At 47.2% G+C, this 26,304-nt stretch overlaps 1 protein-coding gene across 4 annotated transcripts in view; it reads right to left on the reverse strand.

The window, feature by feature from the left end:
* etnk1 (ethanolamine kinase 1) overlaps positions 1–20,812 on the reverse strand; it is a 102,300-nt gene extending 81,488 nt beyond the window's left edge. For all 4 annotated transcript variants that reach the window (XM_038811032.1, XM_038811033.1, XM_038811035.1 and 1 more), the window contains exons 1-3: positions 20,593–20,812; positions 6,569–6,828; positions 4,466–4,606 (exon numbers count right to left, since the gene is read on the reverse strand). In XM_038811032.1, the coding sequence (XP_038666960.1) occupies positions 4,466–4,606; positions 6,569–6,828; positions 20,593–20,739 (548 nt within the window). In that variant the 5' untranslated portion in view covers positions 20,740–20,812. The remainder of the gene's footprint in view (positions 1–4,465; positions 4,607–6,568; positions 6,829–20,592) is intronic.
* Between the last annotated feature and the right edge of the window lie 5,492 nt (positions 20,813–26,304).

A 26,304-nucleotide genomic window follows, 5' to 3' on the forward strand; every position in this document is an offset into this window, starting at 1 on the left:
GTCGGCCTCCCACATTTCCCCGCCATAACTTTGGAGGTCATTGAAAACTCTGGTGCCCTTGCCCTCCTTGCACAAAATTCCATTAGTCACATGCAATCATATTTTGTGTTATAATCCTTTTAAGTGCCTTAGGATGTTTTATTGGATTAAAAGTACTATATATCTGCAAGTTGTTGCTGAAGTCTAAGACTCGTGGGTTTTTTCCAGCTTCTTCCCTCCGTTGTTCCACTGCCGGTCATCAATTATGTTCAGTCTACTGCCGGGAGGCTGCTTTCATTCGTCAACTGGGATTCGATCTCATTGGGGAGCCCGCCCAAATGGAAAATTCCAGTCAGCGCCTGCATGGTACCTCAGCGCCAATTAAGGGGATCAATTGACTATCTGCTGCTTGTGGGCGGGTAACTGTTCCTCTACCAACATTGGTAGAAGATTGAGATTGTGGGCTATCTCGCAGCCATTTACCCAGAATTTAACCCAGAATCTTCCATGAACCACAGCAATCAAAAGTTATAGTTTTGCTTTTATTCCTTGCATTAAAAATGTTCACCTTGATTGAATTAAAAATATTTACTTACCTAGAGTGGTCACTTGTTACTGAATTGTAAAAACCACTGAAAATGGGTTTAACAACAAAATATCTGTGTCTTCTCCTCCACCTAAGAGTAACCTGATTTTAAGACACTGAAAATTACCCTTACCTCAAAACTGTTATTTTTGAACTATTTGCTGGTTTCATTGTTATACTCAGTTAAATAAACATTTTAAGATGCAAATGCTTTTTCAAAACAACCTGCACATTAAGAGGTGAGCTCCAGGAGCGGCACATGGCACAGTGCTGCCTATGGCGCTGAGGACCCGGGTTCAAATCCTGGCCCTGGTCACTGTCCATGTGGAGTTTGCACATTCTCCATGTTTACGTGGATTTCACCCCCACAACCCAAAGATGTGCAGGTTAGGTGGATTGACCACGCTACATTGCCCCTTAATTGGATGAAAACAATTGGGTACTCTAAATTTAAAAAAAAACAAGTGAGCTCAATGCAAAGAGCTTCCTTGAATAACTGAAAATAGTGAAAACTCACCAATCCTCATTAGTTCAATTTGGGATAGAGCCATCTTTGACTTCAAGTGAAAGGATGTTTAAACCAGTGATAAATTTTGCAGAAACTGAACTCATGCTTGGTAACTTATCTTTAAAATTCTTGATCATTTACACTGATTCAACCATCTGATTTCACCTTAACTGTGCCAATTAAATTAGCACAAACTAACAGAAACTCTGCCCAAGTTGTCTATTTTTGTTTTGTGTGTGCAATACTTTGCCTTTGGCTGCATGGAATTTCAGCTGCCCTTCTTCCTATTTCATAATTTGAATTTTTGCCAATTCCACTGTCCTTAGCAGATGCAAAGTTGACTATTTTGCAAGGAGATTTTGAATGCAATGTTAACCAATGTAAATTTGCAAAAATTGCAATGGGTCAAGATCGTGCTATAAAGCATAACTCAGCACCATCCACCACCTTGAGGTAATTCCACAAACAAGCATGTTTTGCTTTCTATCCTCGATTCCATTTCTTATCCATTCCCATGGTTATCCTGAATCCCCATAGCTTTGAGTTTAAATAGTCTTCTTTGTGTAACCGCATCATATGCTAAGTATAACTTAAATGGTCTGGCAGCATTTGTGAAGAGAAACAGTTCACTTTCAAGTCCAAATGACTCTTCAGCGGTAAAGAGGGGGAGAAATGCAATGGATTATATGCTGTCGAAGAGGTGGAGCAGAGCAGAAGGTGAGTGATAAAGTGGGAATGAGGAGTGATTGCAAAGATGTGTTTAGCATGAGACAGAGGAAACGTTAATAGCAGCATGAAGAGCTAACAGTGCTGATAATGGCACAAAGACATGATAGCAGAATGTGTTAAAGGGAGAATGAAGGTCAATGCTCAGAGAAAGCAAAATTCAAGAACAAGTAACAAATAGCCCGGTGGGGGAGGGGCATTTTGTACTGGAACATAAAATGTTTGGAATTTTTTAAAAAAATCTCTCTTCCCTTCCTTGATCTTGGTTTCCATTTCCGGTAATAGACTGACCATCAATATTCATTACAAGCCCACCAACTACCCCAGCTACCTTGACTACAGCACTGCACAGCCTGCTTCCTAATAAGGGCTCCATCCCAGTTTCCCCGCCTCCATCTCATCTACATTGATGATGCCACCTTCCAAAATGACACTTCTGGCTCCCACCTTAGCTGTAGTTGACAGGGCACTCAACCATGTTCGACCCATTTCCCACAACTCTGCGCTCACCCCTTCCCATACCTACCAGAACCATGCCCTTGTCCTTACTTGCCACCCACCAGCCTCTGTATTCAAAGGATCGTCCTCTACCATTTTCGCCAACTCAAGCATGATGCGACCACAAAACACATTGCTTCCCACCCCCCCCAATCGCACCAGCGTCAGCATTCCGTAGGGACCACTCCCTCCTTTACACCTTAATCTACACTTCCATCGCCCCCAACTACACATCCCCTTCCCACGGCACCTTCCGTTTTGTCATAGAATTATAGAATCCCTACAGTGCAGAAGGTCATTCAATCCATCGAGTCTGAACCAACGCTCTGAAAAGAGCACATTACAGAGGCTCACACCCTATCCCGTTACCTCGTAAACCAATCCAGCGTTTTGGACACTAAGTGGATATTTAGAATGACCAATCCGCCTAACCTACACATTTTTGGACTGTGGGAGGAAACCCATGCAGACACGAGGAGAAAGTGAAAACTCCACACAGATAGTCACCTGAGGCCAGAAACGAACCCAGATCCCTGGCATTATGAGGCAGCAGTGCCAACCACTGTGCCACCGCGTAATTACAGACGGTGCAATACCTGTCCCTTCACCTCCTCCTTCCTCACTGTTCAAGGGCCCAAATACTAATTTCAAGTAAAGCAATATTCGCTTGCACGTCCAGACCAGAGTTTATCCAATATTTTCTTTTTATATTTCAGATTTCCAGCATCTGCACTATTTTGCTTTTGTATCATTCCCTCACAAGGCTTCTACATTCAATCAGAACAGATATCTGTAGTTATGTAGAATTTTAATAGTCAAAGCAGTTACTATATCACAAACACTTTCAACACCACAAACTGCAATTGCTACACAATTTTCTATGATGCATTAAAGATTGTAGTTTCATCCTCAACACAATTTTGCTAGGAAATGTGAATAAGTATGAACTAATTTGGGTTAACTAGGGGAGATGATGGCATAGCTGTAATGTCACCGAGCCAGTAATTCAGAGGCCCAAGCTAATAGACTGGGGACATCAATTCAAATCTCACCACAGCAACTGGTGGGATTTAAGTTCCATAAATACAATCTTGAATTAAAAAGCTTGTCTCAGTAATGAGACCATGAAACCATCAAGAATTGTCATAAAAAACATCTGGTTCACTAATGTCCTTTAGTGAATGAAATCTGCTGTCATTACCTGGTCTGACCTACATGTGAATCCAGATCCACTATAATGTGAAATAAAAACAGAAAATGCTGGAAAAGCTCAGGTCTGGCAGCATCTGCAGAGAGAGAAACACAGTTAATGTCTCAAGTCCGCATGAGTCTTCTTCAGAGCAGCAATGTGGTTGACTCTTAACTGCCCTCAAAAAGTCCTAGCAAGCCACTCGGTTCAGGGCAATTTGGGGTGGGCAACAAATGTTGGCCAGACACCTATGTCCCATCAAAGACGAAAGCACATCAAATGGAAACAATATTTCTTCACGAGAATAGTGAATTCCTGTCCGCAAGAATGCAGATTAACTCATTTGACCTAGTAAACAGATGTAATCTGATCACAGGTGTATACTTACAATAAAAAGTTTAAGAAAGGACTCAGTATTCCAAATGTTTTTGTACAGCAGTGAAGTATAAGAACTCGGATTTTATATTTTTTGTAACTTTGTAATTTTGTACTTTATCTGTTCGAAAATTAGAATTATAGTTTCAGCCTGTAAATATGATTTGCTGGTTTGGTGATTTTCACGTATTGTAGACCCAGTATGCAACAACTTGTCTTTATATAGCACCTTTAACATAGTAAAATGCTCCAAAGCACTTCACAGGACCATCATCAGCCAAAATATGACATATAAGGCACTTAAAAGAGTTTAGAAAAGCTTTTGAGGAGGAGAAATACTGAGGTTTACTGAGGGAATTCCAGAGCTTGGGACCTGGATAGCTGCAAGATAACGTGATGGAAATCAGGGATACACAAGGCACTAGAATTGGAGAATCATAGCCATCAGAGCTGTTTGCAAAAATCAGACATAGCACTGATGAACACCATCTCACTTGCCTCAGTTACATTTTGCTCATAGACATCCATGGAAGCAAATTGCAAAATTGATGTTACTGTAATACAGATTACAAAACAGAATTTGAGTTTATTGAATAAATTGTACCTTGCATGCAAGCATTCATCTTCAAATTCTTTGGGAAGAAGAGTGAAATATTTTTCGAGCTTCAACCATAGATTTGGCTTGGGAATCCAACCATTATGAGCATGAATTGAATGAATCTTTGCGAGCTGTCTGCTTATAAGCCTGAGACACAGTAAAGAATGACATTTTAAATGGAGCCAAATTAAACCAAAAACTGCACTATTTTGCAACCTAAAAATGCATTCACTTACTACCGTGAACATTCTTTAGAAATCACTTCTAAGTCAGTGCTATTTTCAAAATATAAAAAACCCTTCAGTCTCTTCCCGTTTAATTTGACGAAGACAGAGAAAGGAACTTCGTAGACCAGAATGAACTGTTACCATTTAAAAAGCTAAATTTTCACATCAATAAAGAATCAGAATACTGCAATGTATCTAGTCATCTTTGAATTGGATATACATCTTGTTGTTAAACTTTAACTTCTGTAATCATGTCACTAGGAGACTTTCACAAGAAGTTTTAAATCAACATCAAATCCGAAATAAAATTGCAGAATATTTAATCAGTAGATTGTCATTATTTTATTTTTAAAACAAAAAATAATTTAGAGTACCCAATTCTTTCTTCCCCCAATGAAGGGGCAATTTAGTATGGCCAATTCACCTACCCTGCACATCTTTTTGGGTTGTGGTGGTGAGCCCACACAGAGACGGGGAGAATGTGCAAACTCCACAGTGACCTGGGGCCAGGATTGAACCCGGGTCCTTGGCGCTGTGGAGCAGCAATGCTAACCACTGAGCCCCACGCTGCCCCAGATTGTCATTTCTAAATTGTTCACAGAAACATTTTAATGATTTAAAACAAGGTACCCATTCATATTTAATAGAGAGTTTAAAAACTCAGTTTTTACACTTAAGTGAGCACCAGCATAAGCATAAACATTCTTCGGGTATATATTCCCTTCCACTCAGTAATCGCGCTTCACAGCTAAAACCTTAAAGCACGCTCTCGGCATATATTATTTATTTTTTCCCCCCCGATTGTATGACTGAATAAATCTCCAAGCCTAGGCCTGGGACTTTTTTTAAAAAAAAAGAAAAATACCCATTAAGATCATTATTTTCTTCAGTTTAAAAAAAGGGGGCATGAATGAAAAAAAATACTCCCCTGGACTTTCCTTGCCATTTAAGGAAACAGTTGCATCTATCTAAATAATTGATACAGTCTGTCAAGTGCAAATGGGAACATATTTGATTTAATTTGCACCATTTAAATAATTACTCACTTCCAGACCAAGACATAACTTGTGTTCAGCTCTTCAAATGTACAACAAAGTACATTGGAATCTTAGGAAGTCAAGCATCTTACAAGAAAAGAGTACAATATCCTCAAAGAGCAATTTTTTTTTCTTTCTTTATAAATTTAGAGAACCCAATTCATTTTTTCCAATTAAGGGGAAATTTAGCGTGGTCAATCCACCTACCCTGCACATCTTTGGGTTGTGGAGGCGAAACCCATGCAAACACGGGGAGAATGTGCAAACTCCACAGACAGTGACCCAGAGACAGGATCGAACCTGGGACCTTGCGTCATGAGGCAGCAGTGCTAACCACTGCACCACCGTGCTGCCCCTAGAAGAGCATTTTACCTACTTTATTATCCCTATAGTGCACAAGGAGGCCACACGGCACATTGAGCCTGCACCGACCCTCCGAAGAGTGTTGTACCTGGGCCCACTCCCCCATCCTATCCCAGTAAACCCACACGTTGACCATGGCTAAACCTCCTAACCTGCATATCTTTGGACTGTGGGAGGAAACCGGAGCATCTGGAGGAAAACCAGGCAGACAAGGGGAGAATGTGCGAACTTCACACAGACTGTCATCCAAGACCGGAATCAAAACTGGGTACCTGGCACTGTGGAGCAGCAGTGCTAACCACTGTGCCAATCTAGCTTCAACCAATAAATAATCTGCTCTAAAATTGAACTCTGAAATGTTTCAAGTTAGTGTCCCAACTGCCTCTTCAAATTACATCATAAACACAGTGAAATAGCAAAATTGATCATATTTATTTTCTTTATTTTTTCAGGTATTTATAAAAATTAAGAAATATGCATACCTGAAAATGGATGGGTTCCTAACGTGTTCTGGATCCAATGCACTGCCTTCTATAAATTTATAGCAGAACCCATTCTGAAAGGTGCAATACAGTCGCGGTGCACAGCCATGAGCATGCAGGACATGAAAACTCTTGAGCTCATTTTCACGGTCGACAAATAACTCTGTCTTGTTACCATATACCCTCACCAAAACAACATCATCGAGTGAATCATCAACAGAACATGCAACAAGTTTGTTTGTAATACCCTCTGTGAATACCTGTTGAATCAAAATAAAGATTTAAGACAAGAAAAAAATATTTTCCACTGGGTAAATAACTCATCGCAAAACATGAGGTACTCTTCTGCTAATATTCTCCATTCTGATCATATTCTAGTATTACCCATTAAAAGTGACAACGAATACAATCAAGCATGCACCATTCTGCGGAGCTACCAGATCTTGAAATTTCCCCAGTAATTATTGTTGTTCATATTGAACGGTTGACAAATGCTAAAAACTTCAGTCTATTCCCAACCTCTGAGCACACAATATGGATTTTTCAATTTTAAATCTGAAATCCTTGGAAACAAACCAGGCATTTATCCAAATCAAGAAATCAGAAAAAAAAATTTTTAAATAAATTTACATTACCCAATTTTTGTTTTCCAATTAATGGGCAATTTAGCGTCAATAATCCACCTAACCTGCACATCTTAGTTGTGGGGATGAAGCCCACGCAGACACAGGGAGAATGTGCAAACTCCACACAGACTGTGACCCAGAGCGGGGATCGAACGCGGGTCCTCAGCACCACAGGCAGCAGTGCAAACCACTTTGCCACCATGCAGCCCAGAAATCAAAAAACATAAATTGCATTTTACGGAGGAGCAGATGTAGGGAGAATGGGGATGTTTCGCGCTCGGTAGTATGACAGGCTCTAAAGGCGATGGTGAGAGCCAAAGCAATTGCATGTCAGGTGCGAGTGGATAGGAAAAGAGAGGAACGTGAGCAGTTGTAGAATGAGATATTGGAGATGGTGGGGAAGTATTTGGAAGATCCTAATCCTTTTGGCTAGTAGGAAGCTGTTGCAGACGCAATTTGATCTGGTGTCCACGAATGAAGCAGTGCAGCAGTTGAGACGGGCAAAGGGGAGAAGAGAAGCTGTCTGCGGGGAGCCAGTAGTGGAAGCAGGCTGCTTCCTGGGTAATTATCCAGGTTCAAGGGGGCGGGAGGGAGGCGGAGGCTGGTGCCAGTGCAGGTGAACAGAGTGCTTGAAGTGTTTTAAGAGCTTGTCCAGTTCAGAGCTGTTGGGAAGATGATTCGGACATGGTGGGAGTTTTTGGAGGGTTAGAGTCTTCCAGGATGGAGGAGGAAGATCGTTAAGAGTTGGAAGAGCCATTTGATGGAGGATGTTAGGACGGCATTACTGAGTATGCAGTCAGGGAAGGTCCCAGGGCCAGATGGGTTTCCGGTAGATTTTATTGGGGGGGGGAGATTTTATTGGGCGGGAGGGGGCTCACTCTCAGAGACAATGAACCAGACATCCATTTCACTTTTGTTGAAAAAGGACAAGAGTCATACCGGCCAATTGTATTGTTAAATATAGATGTAAAGATTCTGGCAAAGGTGCTGGTATTCAGGTTGCAGGGGTGTCTCCCGCAGGTGGTTATAGAGGACAAAACGGGTTTTGTGAATGGTAGGCGATTATCTTCCAACGTGTGCCACCTACCGAATGTGATTCTCTTCAGGCAGAAGTGGGGGGGGGACACAAGAAGTGATAACGGCGCTGGATGCAGGAAGGCTTTTAATAGGGTAGAGTGAGGGTACTTGTTGCCATGCTGGTGTGGTTCAGGATAGGGTGCAAGTATGTGTCATGGGTCAAACCGTTGTATAAAGAACCAAGGGCCTGTGTTCAGACGAATAATGTTATCTCAGGTTATTTTCGGTTGTAAAGAGGAATGAGGCATGGGTGCGGTTTGTTTCCACCCCCAAAACCCCTCCTATTCGTATTGGCGATTGAGCCATTGGCCATCAGATTGAGAAATTCAGATAAGTGGAGGAGGATAATGTGGGGGGGGGGGGGAGGAGTTCCCACAATGGGGGACATAATGGGGTTGTTAAGGACGTTTGGAGCTTTCTCTGGGCACAAATTGAATTTGAAAAAGAAATGTTTTCCGGTTACTCCACGGAGGAACTTGGGGGTACTGCCGTTTTGTTTGACAAGCTCTCATTTTAGATAATTAGGGTTCAGGTGCCTCGGGATTGGGGGGTGGGGTGCTACGGAAGTTAAATTTTACGAGTTTAGCAAGTAAGGTTAAGGTGGATTTGCAGATGTGGAACAATCTCCCTCTGTCTCTTGCTGGGCGAGTGCAATCAGTGAAGATGAATACTTCGCCATGGTTTATCTTTTTATTCCAATGCCTGCCAGTGTTTCTACCAAAGGATCCGACAGAGCGACTGGCAGTCTGGGGTTTGGTGCTGCCGAACCAGATGTACTATTACTGGGCGACAAACAGGGAGGTTGTGCTGGGTTGGTGTGGGGATCAGGAAGCAGTATGGGTGAAGATGGAGGCTAGGTCGTGTAAGGGGACATGGTTGCGGGCGTTACTGACAACTCCGCTGCCGTTTGCTCCCAGATGAATTTCAGGGAATCCGGTGGTGGTGGCCACATTAAAAATATGAGGCAATTACAGCAGCATTTTAAGGTGGGGGGAGGGACACTCGTTACTGCAATTAGGGACAATCATATGTTTGAACCAGCTAGATTGGATGCCAGCATTAGAGGTTGGAAGGAGAAGGGGGAGACAGTAATAGAGGATTTATGCCTGGAGGGGCGGTTTGCAGGTCTGGGATAGTTAGAGGAGTAGGGGTTAGTGTGGTCAGGGTGGTTCATAGAATTTACAGGGCAGAAGGAGGCCGTTCGGCCCATCGAGTCTGCACTGGCCGTTGGAAAGAGTACCTCACTTAAGTCCATACTCCCACCGTAACCCAGTAACCCCACCTAAACTTTTTGGACACTCAGGGCAATTTAGCAGGGCCAATCCACCTAACCTGCACATCTTTGGACTGTGGGAGGAAACCGGAGTACCCGGAGGAAACCCACAGACACGGGGAGAACGTGTAGACTCTGCACAGACAGTGGCCCATGCTAGGAATTGAATCTGGGACCCTGGAGCTGTGAAGCAATTGTACTGACCGCTGTGCTACCATGCTGCCGGACACTTGCAGGTTCAGAATTTTGCTAGGAAGATTTTTCCGGCCTTCCAGGTGTTGTCGCCACCATCTTTGGTGAAGAGGGTGCGATCGTTGGCAGGGGCAGAAGAGGAGGGTACTACCGGAGTTTATGGGAGGGTTCTAGCAGTGGACACAGCGGCGTCAGAGGGGATTAAGGACAAGTAGGAGGAGGAGGAAGTGTGGTTTGAAGCCCGGCTGAGGGTGAATGCCACCTTGTTGTGTGCAAGGCTCGGGCTCTTACAACGGAATGTGGTGCATCGGTTAGGATAAATTGAGGATTGAGGGGGTAGAAGATAGGTGTGAAGGGCAGCACGTGGCGTAGTGGTTAGCACTGGGACTACGACACTGAGGACCCGGGTTCGAATCCTGGCCCTGGGTCACTGTCCGTCTGGAGTTTGCACATTTTCCCCGTATCTGCGTGCGTTTCACCCCACAACCCAAAGATGTGGTTAGGTGGATTGGCCGTGCTAAATTGCCTCTTAATTTCGAAAAAAAATTATTGGTTACTCTAAATTTAAATTTTTAAAAAATGACAGGCGTGAGTAGTGTGGGAGGGGCTTAGCAAATCATGTACATATATTCTTGGCATGTCCTAAGCGAGCAAACTTTTGGGGTTCCTTCTTCAGCACCATGTTGCCGATCTTACAAAGGAAATTGGAGCCTGGTCCCCTAAAGGCAATTTTCAGGGTGTCAGACCTGCTGGAGCGGGGACAGATATCGTTGATTGCTCGCAGGTGCCCTCTGTTGGAGTAGAGGTCATCTTCTCCACCCAGTGCTTCGGCAGGGACTGGGGGAATCTCATGGCATTTTTGTACTTTGAGAAAATTGAATACACGTCGAGAGGTTTGATTGGGAGGTTTTATACAGGATGGCAGCCATATGTCATATATTTCAAGGAACTGGTCACCATCAAAAGCTAGGGGGGTGGGATTGGGGGTGGGGTGATTTATTTGATTGATATTTTCTAAATATTCTATAAAAATATATATATATTTATATATATATATATATATATATATATTTAAATTGCTCTTGATTGATAACTGATTACAATCAGTAATTTTAAAAAGTGGCATGGGAATGGATATTAAGGAAACAAAAGTGGTACTCCTGCAGCAGCTGACTTTTAGCAACTGCAATCCACTCCCAAGAATACAAATTACTGGATAGTTTGTAGTGAAAATCCAAATGTAATAAAACAATGGCTTAAACATTCTGTTCTTACATGGTTTGCCTGAACAAACCCATCCCAACAGGTTCCTAACAGGGCGTCAGAACTCAGTTAGACCATATCAGGTGAATTTGTCAACCAAGATCCGCTTGTTTAAAAAGTCTGTCCAGATGTTAAAGATCTAAAGAGTCAAACAGACTTGAAACATTACCTCTATTTTCTTTCCCTACAGATACTGCCAGACCTGCTGAGTTTTTACAGCATTCTCTGTTTTGTTAAAGATCCATGGTGGATATCCTCTGCTGGAGTAGGACAGAGCACAACCAACAATTCTTCAACCGAGATACTAGACAATGATTCTTCTTAGTCCTGTTAGTTCCTCGACACTCAGCTATAACAACTTGTACATAGTACCTTTCAGATGGTAAAAATAATTCTAAGTGACTTCCGGTTACGGTGATGCGGAACTAAGCCGCACGTTCAGTAGCTCCCGCTATTCTCGGTCTTTTGGGCTCTTTTAAGGGCACGTAGTGGTGCTGGTTGGACTTTTCCCCATGTGGGAACACATCCACTGCGCTTACCTGCCAGTGGATGGACTGGACCAGGAGCAGAGCGGTTAAAAAAATCGGCTTTGGAGCAGAGAAAGTTGCGAGGCAGGAGAAACAAGATGGCGGCGGGCGGGGAACCGGCAGCGTGGCAGCAGTGGGCGCAGGAGCAGCTTCAGAGAGCTGAAGGCTGAGCTTTTGGAACCGTTTAAGGCCTCACTGGACAAGCTTATGGCGACTCAGGGTGCAGAGATCCGAGAGCTACGGCAAAAGGCCTCGGAGAGCGAGGACAAAATCCTAGGCCTGGCAGTGAAGGTGGAGTCGCACGAGGCACTCCACAAGAAATGGCTAGCGAGGATGGAGGAGATGGAGAACCGCTCCCGTCGGACTTGCGGATCCTGGGGCTCACGGAGGGGCTGGAAGGTTCGGATTTGGGGGCCTATGTGGCCGTGATGTTGAACTCGTTAATGGGTGCGGGGTCGTTCCAGGGGCCCGTGGAGCTGGAGGGTGCCCATCGAGTGCTGTTGAGGAAGCCCAAGCTGAACGAGCCGCCTGGGGCGGAGCTGGTCCGTTTTCACCGCTTCGTTGACCGTGAGTGTGTGCTGAAATGGGCGAAGAAGGAGAGGAGCAGCAGGTGGGTGAATGCAGAGATCCGGATTTATCAGGATTGGAGCGCGGAGCTGGCGAAGAGAAGGGCTGGTTTTAATCGGACGAAGGTAGTGCTTCACAAGAAGGGGGTGAAGTTTGGCCTGTTACAGCCGGCTCGCTTCTGGGTCACTTATAAAGATCGCCAGCTTTACTTCGAGAGGAGAAGAGAGACGGGGGGGTACCGGGTTGCTGCTGGAGGGGCCGAAGGGGAGGTCTGCCACCGTGGGGAACGGGCCTGGGGGGTTCTGCGGGCACGTGGTGAGCCGAGGGAGCTGAATGGACCGGTGAAGCGGTCCCGGGTCTTGGCGCATTTGAAGGGGCTGGGAGCGGACATGGCTATGCTCCAGGAGATGCACCTTAAGGTGGTGGATCAGGTGAGGCTGAGAAGAGGCTGGGTTGGACAGGTGTTTCACTCGGGGCTAGATGCGAAGAATCGAGGGGTGGCGATTTTAGTTGGTAAGAGCTTGTCGTTTGTGGCGTCGAGTGTGGTGGCAGGTACGTAATGCTGACTGGTAGGCTTCAAGGGGAGAGGGTGGTTCTGGTTAATGTGTACGCCCCCAACTGGGACGATGCAGGTTTCATGCGGCGAATGCTGAGCCGGATTCCGGACCTGGAGACGGGGGGCTTGATCTTGGGAGGGGATTTTAATACTGTGTTGGACCCAGCTCTGGATCTTTCGAGGTCTAAGATGGGCAAAAGGCCAGCGGCAGCCACAGTGCTGAGGGGGTTTATGGATCAGGAGGGACCAGGAGAGGGAGATGGGGAGCTCCCGTTGAAGAGGGCGGAGAGGAGCTTTAGATATCTTGGCGTCCAGATAACTAGGAGCTGGGGGGCCCTACATAGGCTAAACTTTTCGAGGCTGGTGGAACAGATGGAGGAGGAGTTTAGGAGGTGGGATGCGCTGCCACGCTCCTTGGCGGGCAGGGTCCAGTCGGTTAAGATGACGGTGCTCCCGAGGTTTTTGTTTCTCTTCCAGTGTCTTCCCATCTTGATTCCGAAGGCTTTCTTTAGGATTGTTAATAAGAGTATTCTAGGGTTCGTGTGGGCGCGCAAGACCCCGAGAGTGAGGAGGGTATTCCTGGAGCAAGGCAGGGAGGTAGGTGGACTGGCGTTGCCCAGTCTGTGCGGGTACTACTGGCCTGCGAATGTGGCAATGATTCGTAGGTGGGTGATGGAGGGGGAGGGTGCCGCATGGAAGAGGTTGGAGGTGGCATCCTGTGTGGGCACGAGTCTGGAGGCACTGGTGACGGCCCTGCTCCCACTCCCCCCGGCAAGGTATTCTACGAGTCCAGTAGTGGTGGCTTCCCTCAAAATTTGGGGGCAGTGGAGGCGGCATGGGGGGAAGTGAAGGCCTCAGTTTGGACCCCGATATGGGGCAACCACCGCTTTGCACCAGGGAGAATAGATGGTGGGTTTTTGAGTTGGCATAGGGCAAGCATCAGACAGATGGGGGACCTTTTCCTCGACGGGAAGTTTGCGACTTTAGAGGAGTTGGAGGGGAAGTGGGGTCTCCCCCCCGGGAATACTTTCAGGTATATGCAGATTAGGGCGTTTGTTAAGCGGCAGGTGGCAGAGTTTCCGCTGTTGCCACCAAAGGGGGTGCAGGATAGGGTGCTCTCGGGGACGTGGGTCGGTGAGGGTAGGATCTTGGCAATTTATCAGGTGATGCAGTTGGGGGAGGAGGTCTCGGTGGAGGAGCTGAAAGCGAAGTGGGAGGAGGAGCTAGAGGAGGAGATCGACGAGGCGACTTGGGCGGACGACCTGGGAAGGGTGAATTCGTCCTCTTCTTGTGCACGGCTCAGCTGAATTCAGCTGAAGGTGCTGCATAGGGCGCATATGACTGGGGCCTGGCTGATCCGGTTCTTTGGGAGTGAGGTGTGAGAGGTGTTCGGGAGGCCTGGCGAATCACACCCACATGTTCTGGGCGTGTCCGGTGTTGGTGGGGTTCTGGAAGGGGGTGCCGAGGACCTTGTCCAAGGTGGTCGGTTCCAGGGTGGAACCCCCGGGCTGGGGGCTCGCTATCTTTGGGGTAGCATCGGAGCCGGGAGTGCAGGAGGCGAGAGAGGCCGGTGTTCTGGCCTTTGCGTCTCTAGCAGCCCGGCGCAGGATTCTTTTACAGTGGAGGGACGTAAAGCCCCCGAGCCCGGAATCCTGGATTAACGACATGGCCGGGTTCATCAAATTGGAGAGGGTCAAGTTTTCCCTGAGGGGGTCGGCGCAAGGGTTCTTTCGGCAGTGGCAGACTTTTCTTGATTTCCTGGCGGAGTGTTAGGGAGCAGTCAATCGCAGCAGCAATGGGGGGGGGGGGGGGGGGGGGGTTATGGGTCTGTTAAAGGGTTTGTTTGTTTTTGCAACTATATGCTTGTTACTTTCTTTTTTTGTTATTAATTTATTGCTTTGTATTGGGGGAGGGGCTTTTCTTTCTGTTTCTTCGATGCCTTGTTTATTTTATTGTTGGGAGAAAATGTGTTGTTGAAACATTTGAATAAAAATTATTTTAAAAAAAATAATAATTCTAAGTCACTTTACAAAGGGTCAAAAAGAATTTGATTATATAGGGCCACAGATATATCAAATGAAAGAAGCTTGACCAAAAAGTTAGGTTTTAAGGAGCATCTTAAAAGGAGCAAAGGGGGTAGGAGGGGGATCAGGATGCTCGAGGCTAGAACTAGAGGAGTACAGTTAACCAGGAGGCTTGTAAGGGTCGAGAAGATTAGAGGGAAGGAGGGGCAAGGCCACAGAGGTATTATAAAATAAAAATGAAATTTTTAAAATTGAAATGTTCCTTAACCGAGAGCCAATGCAGGTCAGTGAGGAGAGCTGTTGTGTGACCAAGACTTGATGCAATGTGGTTGACTCTTAACTGCCCCCTGAAATGGTGTGGCAATCCACAGTTCATGGGCAATTAGGGCTGGGGAACAAATAGCGGCATTTTCAGCAATGCCCACAGCCCATGAAAAAAAAACAGGAACAACAGAATCTGGGTGATAACATTTCGCAAGACTGGTCAGGTGTGTAATGAAATATGCAAGTATGGAGACAACAAAGCGATGGCTAAGAGTTAAATGAGCAGCACAGTCGCATAGTGGTTAGCACAATTGCTTCACTGCTCCAGGGTCCCAGGTTCGATTCCTGGCTTGGGTCACTGTCTGTGCGGACTCTGCATGTTCTCCTTGTGTGTGCGTGGGTTTCCTCTGGTTGCTCCGGTTTCCTCCCACAGTCCAAAGATGTGCAGTTTAGGTGGATTGGCCATGCTAAATTGCCCTTAGTGTCCAAATTGTCCTGAGTGTTCGGTGGGGTTACTGGGTTATGGGGATAGGGTGGAGGTAGGGCACTCTTTCCAAGAGCCAGTGTAGACTCGATGGGCCAAATGACCTCCTTCTGCACTGTAAATTCTATGAGCAACGGTGGGTAATATCAAAGAACTGGAAATAGCATTGATGATGGTGTAGTTGTGTGGTCGGAAAGGTTTATGGCTGAAAACAGTATGATTCAGCCTCAAAGACTTGCCATGGAAAGACACCAACAGCGAGGGAACAGAGTTTGTGGTGTGGTCCAAGGCAGTTGCTTCAGTCTTCCCAATATTTAGTTGGAGGAAATTTCTGCACATCTGGTATTGCAAGTCGGACAAGCAGTCTGACCAGCGAGGATTTGCAGATGATTCTCTGGCTTGTTTCAATGGAATGCAATAATGATTATAAATTAGTCCATTTTCAGTTCACAGGGAAACCGTTATCAGAATCACCAAGAAACCCCCTTGGTCAGCCAGGACAGGATATGGCACAGTTCAGCCTCAGAGTGCATCAAAGCTCCAGTTAATATTCACCGTATATAAACTGTATTTCGGTACTGTCTTTAACATCACAATGCTCCCAAGTCATTCCACCTAGACATATTTAAAAAACTGGACAGCAAGCCACAGGAGGATGCAAGGATGCAAATCAATGTCAACTGTACATAAAATTAATTGAAGAAAATTGCTGCCTGTTTGACAGGCTGATACACAGGCAGTGAAAAAATAAAAGGTGGTGGAAAGATGGAGCTGGATTTTGTCACAGTGAATGGGAAGCTTATGACCATGCCTGCAGATGACATTTCCAAACGTCAGCACAAAAAGATGCCAAGCCTCGACTGTTGGGGGATCCAGCAGTAATAGTTCAGAGACAGGAAGTTGTGCTTCTAATTCCACAGCAACAATAGGGTAGATAGGAATGATAGTAAAATCAGTGGTAAACCAAGCAGGACACAGACTACAGCACCGCGGAAGGCAACAACAGACAACACTCATCTTTGGGCAACTGAGAACACCGGACCAACGAGGGACAGTCTACTGGAGGCAGAGGATAAAGGGAGCGTGAGGCTTGGAGCCCTCACTCACCTTTAAGTAGCGGACAGCACTTGACCAGTGAGGGACCCTACTGGGAATGGAGGAAAGGGCCCTCACTCACTAGAAGCTGATTGGTTGGTGAATAACTCATCAGAATGTGTGTCTAAATAGCTGAAGCTAAAAAAATGTATTATTTGATGGGAAAAGTATTACTTCTCGATGTGTTCTAGTCTAAGGCGTAAATTTTTTAAAGACATGTGAAGTGAGGATAACCAAGTGAAATATGTGGTTTGTCACATGTGGGGAATCTTGGACCCTATCAGTGTCCCAGATGACATGTGTGGGAGGTGCTCCCAGCTGCAGAAGCTGCAGCTCCGGGTTTCATGGCTTGAGCAGCGGCTGGAGACACTGTGGTGCATCCACGCAGCTGAGTGTTACATGGATCGTATGTTTAGAGAGGTGGTCACGCCTTAGCTCAAGTGACAAGAGGAAAAAAGGAAATGGGTGACCACCAGACAGTCCAGGAAAAATAGGTGGGTCATGCAGGAGTCCCCTGCAAATCGGTATTTCATTTTAGAAGCTGTTGAGGGCACAGGTACCTCAGAGGAGTGCAGTCAGAGTCAAGCTTCTGGTACCACAAGCAGCTTGACTGTACAGGGAGGGAGGGAGGAAGGGGGAGGGGGTTCGGACAAGAGAGACGGAGAGAGAAGAGTCACGGTAGCATGGTGGTTAGCATCAATGCTTCACAGCTCCAGGGTCCCAGGTTCGATTCCCGGCTGGGTCACTGTCTGTGTGGAGTCTGCACGTCCTCCCCGTGTGTGCGTGGGTTTCCTCCGGGTGCTCCGGTTTCCTCCCACAGTCCAAAGATGTGCGGGTTAGGTGGATTGGCCATGCTAAATTGCCCGTAGTGTAAGGTTAATTGGGGGGATTGTTGGGTTACGGGTATGTGGGTTTAAGCAGGGTGATCATTGCTCGGCACAACATCGAGGGCTGAAGGGCCTGTTCTGTGCTGTACTGTTCTATGTTCTATGTTCTAGTGCAAGGAGGAGGAGGAGGAAGAAAGAAAGGGCAACAATCATAGGGAATTCATTAGTCAGGGGTTTCTGCGGCCAAAGATGTGAATTCAGCATGGTGTTCTGCCTCACTGGTACCAGGGACAGGGATGTCACTGAACGGCTACAGGGCTCCTAAAGGGAGAGGGTGAAAAGTCAGATGCCATGATTCATGTTGGTAACCAAAGATATAGGCAGAATGCAGGATGAGGTCTTGCATCAAGAATTCAGGGAGTTAGGTGGTAGATTAAAAAGCAGGACTTCTGCATTACTCCCGAAACCACGAGCCAGTGAGTATAAAAATAGGGCAGATGAACGTGTGGCTCCAAAGTTGGTGCAGGAGGGAAGGTTTTAGATTCTGGGGTCCCTGGGACCATTTCTGGGAAAGATAGGACAAGTACAAGAAGGATGGTTCACACCTGAAGCACACTGGGACAAACATTATTGCAGGCAGGTAGGAAGGTGCGTTAGTGCTTTGGGGAGGAGTTTAACCTAGTTTGGCAGGGGGAGGGGACCATAGAATTTACAGTGCAGGAGACCATTCTGCCCATCTAACCTGCATTAGCCCTTGGAAAGAGCACTAAGCCCATTTGTCCACCCTATCCCATAACTCAGTAACCCCACCTATCCTTTTTGAACACAAAGGGCAATTTAGCATGGCCAATCCACCGAACCTGCACATCCGTGGACTGTGGGAGGAAACCAGAGCACACGGGGAGAACATGAAAAGGGTAGTTAAGAAAGCATATGAAAAATGAAATGAAAATCGCTTATTGTCACGAGTAGGCTTCAATGAAGTTACTGTGAAAAGCCCCTAGTCGCCACATTCGGGCGCCTGTCTGGGGAGGTTGGTACGGGAATCGAACCGTGCTGCTGGCCTGGTTGGTCTGCTTTAAAAGCCAGTGATTTAGCCCAGTGAGCTAAACCATGGGACACTTGCCTTCATCAGTCGTGGCATAGAATATAAGAGCAACAAGGTTATGATGGGGCTGCACAGAACGGTGGCTAGGCCGTAGCTGGAGTACCGTGTGCAATGTTGGTCACCTCACTGAAGGCACGCGAGGGGGGGGGGGGGGGGGCACAGGGGAGATTCACCAGTGTGTTGCCTGGGATGGAGCATCTGAGCTGGAGAGACTAGATAGGCTTGGATTGTTTTTTTCACAATGTGGAGATGCCAGCATTGGACTGGGGTGAGCACAGTAAGAAGTCTGACAATACCAGGTTAAAGTCCACCAGGTTTGTTTCAAATCACTAGCTTTCGGAGCACTGCTCCTTCCTCAGGTGAATGAAGAGGTATGTTCCAGAGACATATATATATATATATATATAGACAAAGTCAATGATGCAAGACAATGCTTTGAATGCAAACATTTGCAGGTAATTAAGTCTTTACAGTTCCAGAGAGAGGGGTAACCCCAGGTTAAAGAGGTGTAAATTGTCTCGAGACAGGACAGTTTTTAGGATTCCGCAAACCCAGGCCAGATGGTGGGGATGAATGTAATGCAACATGAATCCAAAGTCCCGGTTGAGGCCGCACTCATGGGTGCGGAGCTTGGCTATAGGTTTCTGCTCGGTGATTTTGTGTTGTCCTGAAGGCCACCTTGGACAACGGTTACCTGGAGATCAGAGATTTAGAGCAGGCTGAGTGAGGACATAATTGAGGTGTATAAGATTATGAGAGGTTTGGGCAGGCCAAACAGGAAGCAGCAGTTCCCCTTGATTGAGGGGTCAATCACAAGGGGTCATAGTTTTAGGGTGAGGATCAGGAGATTCTGTGGGGATTTAAGAAAAAGATTTTCACTCAGATGGTGGTGAGAATCTGGAATGCGCTGCCTGGGAAGATAGTAGAGGCTGGAAACCACACAACCTTTAAAAAAACTTAGATAAGCACTTGAAAGATCATAGTCTTCTTTATTATTATTGTCACAAGTCAGTTTACATTAATGCTGCAATGAAGTTACTGTGAAAATCCCCTAGTCGCCACGGTCTGGCACCTGTTTTGGTACAGAAGGAGAATTCAGAATTCCAATTCACCTAACAAGCATGTCCGTCGTTTTTCGGGTCTTGTGGTAGGAAACCAGAGCACCCAGAGGAAATCCGCGTAGACACAGGGAGAAGCTGCAGACTGCGCACAGACAGTGACTCAAGTGGGAATCGAACCTGGGACCCTGGAGCTGTGAAGCAACAGTGCAAACCACTGTGCTACCATGTCACCCATAGGATATGGGGCAAATGCTGGTAACTGGAGATCAGCAAGAGATTAGGGTTAGTTATTGTCAGTACAGACTTGATGGGCCTTTTCTGCACTGTGCAACTCTCCGACTATGAAATGTTACGATTGATGAAAAATAGCTGCAGGGAGGACAAGGAGAAAAATGCAGCAATGTTACAAATCTTAAAGGATGCCATCTGTGCTTTCATTAGGGCTGATGATGTGGAGATGCCGGCGTTGGACTGGGGTGGGCAAGTCCAACAGGTTTATTTGGAATCACTAGCTTACAGAGCATAGCTCCTTAATCAGAAGAGCCCTAATCAGACACTTGTAAGGACATTAGCCCTCGTTCGGGTTATTCAATGCTCTGGCAAGATAGGACACCTGATTACAAAGCAAAATACTGCGGGAAATCTGAAAATAAAAGGGGGGGGGGGGGGGGGGAAGAACTGGAAATACTCCAATGGGTTAGGCAGCAGCTGTGGGGGAAGTAAAAGGGTTAACACTTTTTAGGTCGATGACCTTCCATCACCATTGTTTATATTTCAGTTGCCAGATCCTGAGATTCAAACCTGGGTGTGCGAATCCCCCTCCCCCAATGTCCCAACCCCGACCTCCACCCCCAGACCCCACACTCGACTCGAGTTCCCCTCCCCAACAACCACAGCCTGGCAGCCACAGGATGTCGATGACGCAGTTAGATACTGAATTTTAGAGGGGGGGGGGGGGGGGGAAGAGATGAAGCCTCAGGTCACCATCATCCAGGTCCACCCCTGCTCCATTATAATACATTCTACATATTGGAGAGACCGCCGGCGCAGACACGCCCCCAGCCCATACCAATAATTTACCTTCAGTTTAACTTGAGCCGGATCCCAGTGCGGCCTCATTTCTTTCATGAGGCGCCTGGAGCCGGCTTCCACGTCCTGCTGATCGACGGTGATGTGCAGGCTGGGGACGGCAGGCACCGCAAAGGGGACGTGGATGTAACTGGCCATAGAAACGCCAGCGGCCCGCTCGACGCCCGGCTGCTGGAAGCTTCCAAGCGCCGCGCCTGCGCGGCGCCGGCCCTCTGCCGACGTCACTCAGGGCGTCCTGCCCGCGAGACGCTTCCCTGGGACATGCTGCAGCCTATGGGAGCTGCTGCAACTCTGGGGGCTGCCCCGAACGAGGCAGTGGGGCTGAAAGAAAAGGGGCTGAGAAAAATGATCTGCACAACAACTACGTATATTCATGTAGCCCCTTTAATTCAACACCTTGCAGGAGCCAGAATCCAGAATTTGGGGGGCGCAGGGGTTAGCACTGCTGCCTCACAGCACCAGATATCTGTGTTCAATTCCGGCGACTGCTTGTGTGCAATTTGCATTTTCTACCTGTGTCTGTGTGGGTTTCCTCCCGGTGATCTGGTTTCCTCCCACAGTCCAAAGATGTATAACAGGTAGGTGGATTGGCCATGATAAATTGCCCCTTATTGTCCACGGATGTTGGAGGGCTAGTGCAAACTTGATGGGCCAAATAATAATAATAAGAATGGCCTCTGCACTGTAGGTATTCTATGATTCTATGCTCTCCCTTCCTTACAAAACTTTGCGTGTTCCTGCAGCACATGGGCCTTGGTGACAGCTCCCCACCATCTTCTCAAGAGTAATTAGGAATGGGCAATAATTGCTGACCTATCTGGCAACGCCCATGTGCTATTAAGGAATCAAAACAATGCTTGAAACTAGGCCACAAAGGCGATATTAGAGAGGTAGGTTTTAAGAAGGGAACTTAAATGAAGGAAGAATTGTTGGGCTGCTGGAAGGAACGGAGCGGAGGAACCCCACCAAGTACTTACCAGTGAGGCTCAGGAAGCTGATCAGCAAGGAGGGCTTCGCCAAGACCCCAGAAGTAGACCGCACCCATAGGTCTATTCGGCAGCGGCCTAGAACGAGGGAATCACTACGGGAGATAATCGCAAGGCTCCGCAGGTACCGGGATAAAGAGCAGATCTTGAGGTGGGTGAAGAACGCAAGAAGGTGCTGATGGAAAGGACATTCCATCCACTTGCACCAAGACGTCAGCTGAATTCAACAGAGCCAAATCCACCCTGTACAAAAGTGGGGTGAGGTTTCGCATGCTAAGCTATGATTTACATACCAGGGTAAGGAACATTACTTTGACGTCCCGGAAGAAGCCAACAAGATTGTCCGGAAAAATGGACTGGGCAAACAATGGTCGAGGGCAATGGCCAGAAAGCGGGCAAAAAGACGAGAGTGGCAGGGCGAACACAGGCAAAGATGTGGTGAAAGCGGGGGCGGGAGGGAGAGAAGTAGACGAGGGTTAAATAGGGGAACTAGCGAGTAGGCGGGTGTACAGCACTGGACCAGGCTGCGGCGTGCCTCCCGGATGGAGAGAGCGCATGGCAGAAGGGAGGGGAAAAACAAATTCAGGAGAAACAAAGGACAATAAGAGGGGGGATCGGGTGGCAGAGAAGGGGTTAAAGCCAAGGGGGGAGGGCGGACTAGGAGAGGGGCGCACAAGGACAGGGGTTACGGGGAGAAACAGCAGGGGGGAGGGGTAGAGCGCTGGTTGCAGCAGACAAAGCATGGAGATGGTGAAAAAGAGGAAGTAGTCGGCGCCCATCTTGAATAGTCCGTGAGCAAGTACAGGCCCCGAAGAACCAGCGCCAGGACCACAGGTGATGTGGTTAACCCCAGAGGAAGGGTGGGGGTTAGTAAAATGGAACGTGAGATCTCTTGGGGCCGGTGATATGATTCAGAGTCCTCTCTCATCTCAAGAATCTGAGGGTGGATGTAGCTTTCCAACAGGAGACACACCTAAGAGAGAGGGACTGACTGAGGCTAAGGAAGGGCTGGGTGGGACAAAAGTTTCATTCTTGTTTTGACACCAGGACAAAGGGAGTGGCCATACTAATCAACAGGACTGTATCATTCACGGCGACGAGCAGGGTGATGGAACCGGGGGACGGGGGCGGGGTACATGATGGTAAGCAGGACCCTGGAAGGAGCCCCTGTAGAATTGTTGAATATATATACTTATAGATCTTCCCCAGTCGCCTTGATGAATATATATCTCTATATGATCTTCTCCGTGGAAGCTGAGAAAGCCTTTGATCGAGTAGAATAGAGGTACCTCATGAAGGTGCTAGAATGGTTTGGGTTCAGAGCAGGTTTCACTACATGGGTGAAGCTACTGTACAGCGCTCATACAGCGAGCATGTGGCTGAATGCCACCAGCTCCAAAAACATTCAGCTGCCACGGGAACAATGCCGAGTGCCCGCTATCCCCGCTCCTGTTTGCGCTGGCAATTGCCATTCTGGCTATCGGTTCAGCAGAGGACATTTCAACTGAATGAAGTTCTCAGAAATATCGGCGGACAAACTAACGTGCATGTGAGGTGGTCACAAGCTTTTCAGCTGAAAAGTAAGTGGCCAATCTCCAAATCAAACAGTTAACATACAAACAAACATACGTGCAGGTTCCATCAGAAAGGACAGCGCTTCTCTCAAGCGGTTCCTCTTTTTACATCATCTGGACACCTCACTTCTTTTCATTCTCTGCGAACAGGGTCGCAAAGGGGTTGCCGTGTCGGGAGTCAGACATTAAGTCCTCCTCTTCTCCCGGATCTCATACCCTTGTATGGATCTGTAGATGATGAAACTGTATTTCTTATGAACATTAGTGCGAATGGGAGCACTGAATCCCAAGTCGAATTGTTCTCCTGTACCATTTTCCTACGGGTTGATTTTAGAGTCTGATTCATGCGTTCCACTATCCCGCTTGACTGGGGGTGATACGCAATGTGAAAGTTTTGTTTGATTCCGAATATGGTCAGGACGTTCTACATGACCCGTCCTGTAAAATGAAATCCCTGATCTGTTTCTATACTTCTGGGGAGTCCCCATCTCGTAAAGATGTGGTGGGTCGGGATCTTTGCAGCTGTCTTTGCTGTGTTGGTGCGTGAAGGGAATGCCTCTACCCATTTGGTAAAGGTATCTATGACCACCAGAACATATTTATAGCCATTCCTGCAATCTTCTATCTCTGTCTGTGAGACCTGAACTGCACTCACAGGGGCGCTAGCTGGTGTGCTAGCTGGGGGTGTCCAAAAGTGACCTCGCCTGGAACCTGCTTTTGCCAGTGCGTCGGCTTTTACATTTCCAGAGGGGGATGACCTATGGTGACTTCTAACTTTGATAATGCCATACATCCTATCCTTTGCCTTCTCTAGGATATGGCGGAGTAATGGGGCTGATGGAAGGGGCTTCCCGTCTGCGGAGACAAAACCTTGTGTCCTCCACAGGGGTAGAAAATCTGTTAGGCTGTTATATACATATAAACTGTCCGAGTATATATCTGCTGGGCTGGGGAACAAATCTGGGTGGTCCACTATATACGCAATGGCCGCGAGCTCTGCTGCCTGCGCGCCTAAGTGACCTGGTAACTTTAACGCAATCTCTTCTAGTGCGCGACCCTGCGCATCTTCAACATAAATTCCGCATCCAGTGATGCGTTCGCCATCTAAAACTGTGGATGAACCGTCCACATATATCTTCAGTGGGGCACACGTGTCTGTGTGCTGGGGGCTCTGGCTTGATTCCCTATCTTCCTGGGGGGGGCGTCATAGCAATGAATGGTCCTGTGTTGTGTAGAGGTGCTACTATTTCACAATCATGGGGTTGTCCTGGATATTGGAGGTTGTCCGCTAAAAATGTGTGTGTTTTGGTCCGTTTAACTGTTATGTCCCGTCCTTGTAACAGTAGTGTCCATCTTGCTGCTGTTATCTGGCTCACTGAACCGTTCTTCAGTCGACCGTCTAAAAGTAACTGCGTGGGGGTGTGTTCGGTCAAAATGGTGATGGGATTGAGTCCGGTAATGTACGAGAAGTACTGAACTGCCCAAAATACTGCTAGTAGGTGCCTCTCGCAGGCTGAAAATCCTTGTTCTACGGGGTCTAAAAGTCGTGAGGCGTAAGCCACTGGTCGTAGCTGCTCGTGCCGTTCCTGAAGGAGCACGGCCGAGAGGGTCAGATCGGTGCTAGCTACCTCTATTGCGTAGGGGGAGAGCTGGTCTGGAATTTGTAGCGCGGGTGCTGCGCTGAGGGCTTTCTTTAACTCTTCCACAGCCTCTGTATGCTGTGGAAGCCATTCCCAAGGGGCTCCTTTCTTAAGGAGGTCTGAAAGTGGGGCTGCCTTTGTCGCAAAACCATCGATATGGTTCCGACAGTACCCAACCAGTCCTAAAAACGACCGGTGGGCTGAAACATTCTGGGGTAATTTGACGGTCGAGTCAATTCTTTTGAACTCGATCTCACGTTTGCCGTGCGTGATGACTGTACCCAAATACATCACTTGATTCTTCAATATTTGGGCCTTTCTGGGGTTAACTTTATATCCAATCTCTTGTAAAATTTCTAGGAGTTCGGACAGAAGCGTGATGTGCTCTGCCTTGGTGTCTGTCTGCAGTAATAGGTCATCCACATACTGGACCAGACATTCGGGTCGGGAAAACGTTGCTAATCCATTTGCCAGCTGTCGGTGGAAAATGGAGGGTGAATTGTGGGATCCTTGTGGGAGGCATGTCCACGTATACTGCTGTCCTTTAGATGTGAAGGCAAATTTGTACTGGCACGCTTTTGCCAATGGGATTGACCAGAAGCTGTTGCTAATGTCCAATACCGTGAAATATTTGGAGTGGAGTCCCTGCTTGAGCATGGTCTCCGGACTTGTTGCTACCGTGGGGGCTACTGCTGGGGTTACTTTGTTGAGTTCCCGATAATCAATGGTCAGACGCCATGATCCGTCGGGCTTCCTCACTGGCCAAATAGGTGCATTATTAGTTGAGGCTACTGTCCTAAGTACACCCTGCTCTAATAAGCTCTCTATAACTTTTCCAATTTCTCCCTCTGCTTCTAGGGGAAATCGGTACTGTCTCTGTGGTCTCGGGTCAGGTCCAGTAACTTGAACTTGTCCAGTCATTCTGCCGCAGTCGTGCCGGTGAATGGCAAATGCTGTCCTGTGTGTTCAAAACTGCCCTAACCTGTTTGTCCGTGCTAAGCGTGGTCGGGTCAAAACAATAGTCGCCTACTACGCTAATCCTGTTCGCATACTCTCCTACTGAGAGAGTTGCGGGTGCTCTGTCCGATTTTGCCATTCTCCAGACACACTGATTGACTGGATCGAACGACAGGCATTCATGTGGGCATTCATAAAGTCAATACCCAGTATGTGTTCTGCTGTGCGGGGCAGATTAACTAACACAACGGGGTGTCTGGTGGAGATGTTCCCTAGTTGGATTGATACAGGGGCTGTAATGTGTCCCTGCTGTGAGTGACCTGTAAATCCGCTGAGTGTAATTGTGGATGTGGTGGGCCACGTGTCTGCCTGTGCTGTAGTGGAGGAATTAATGGTAGTGCGGGACCCTCCTGTGTCCCAAAGTAATTCTATGGGCTTCCCTCTAATTTTTGCTGTGACCACCGGCCTTCCGGATCGGTCCCCGAGGGTGTCACAGACCCAAGTGGGGGAGCCCGAACACCGTCAGTCCGTTCCGTCCACATTGGT

The sequence above is a fragment of the Scyliorhinus canicula genome, chromosome 11 (genome assembly GCF_902713615.1).
Source record: "Scyliorhinus canicula chromosome 11, sScyCan1.1, whole genome shotgun sequence".
NCBI classification, from domain to species: Eukaryota; Metazoa; Chordata; class Chondrichthyes; order Carcharhiniformes; family Scyliorhinidae; genus Scyliorhinus; species Scyliorhinus canicula.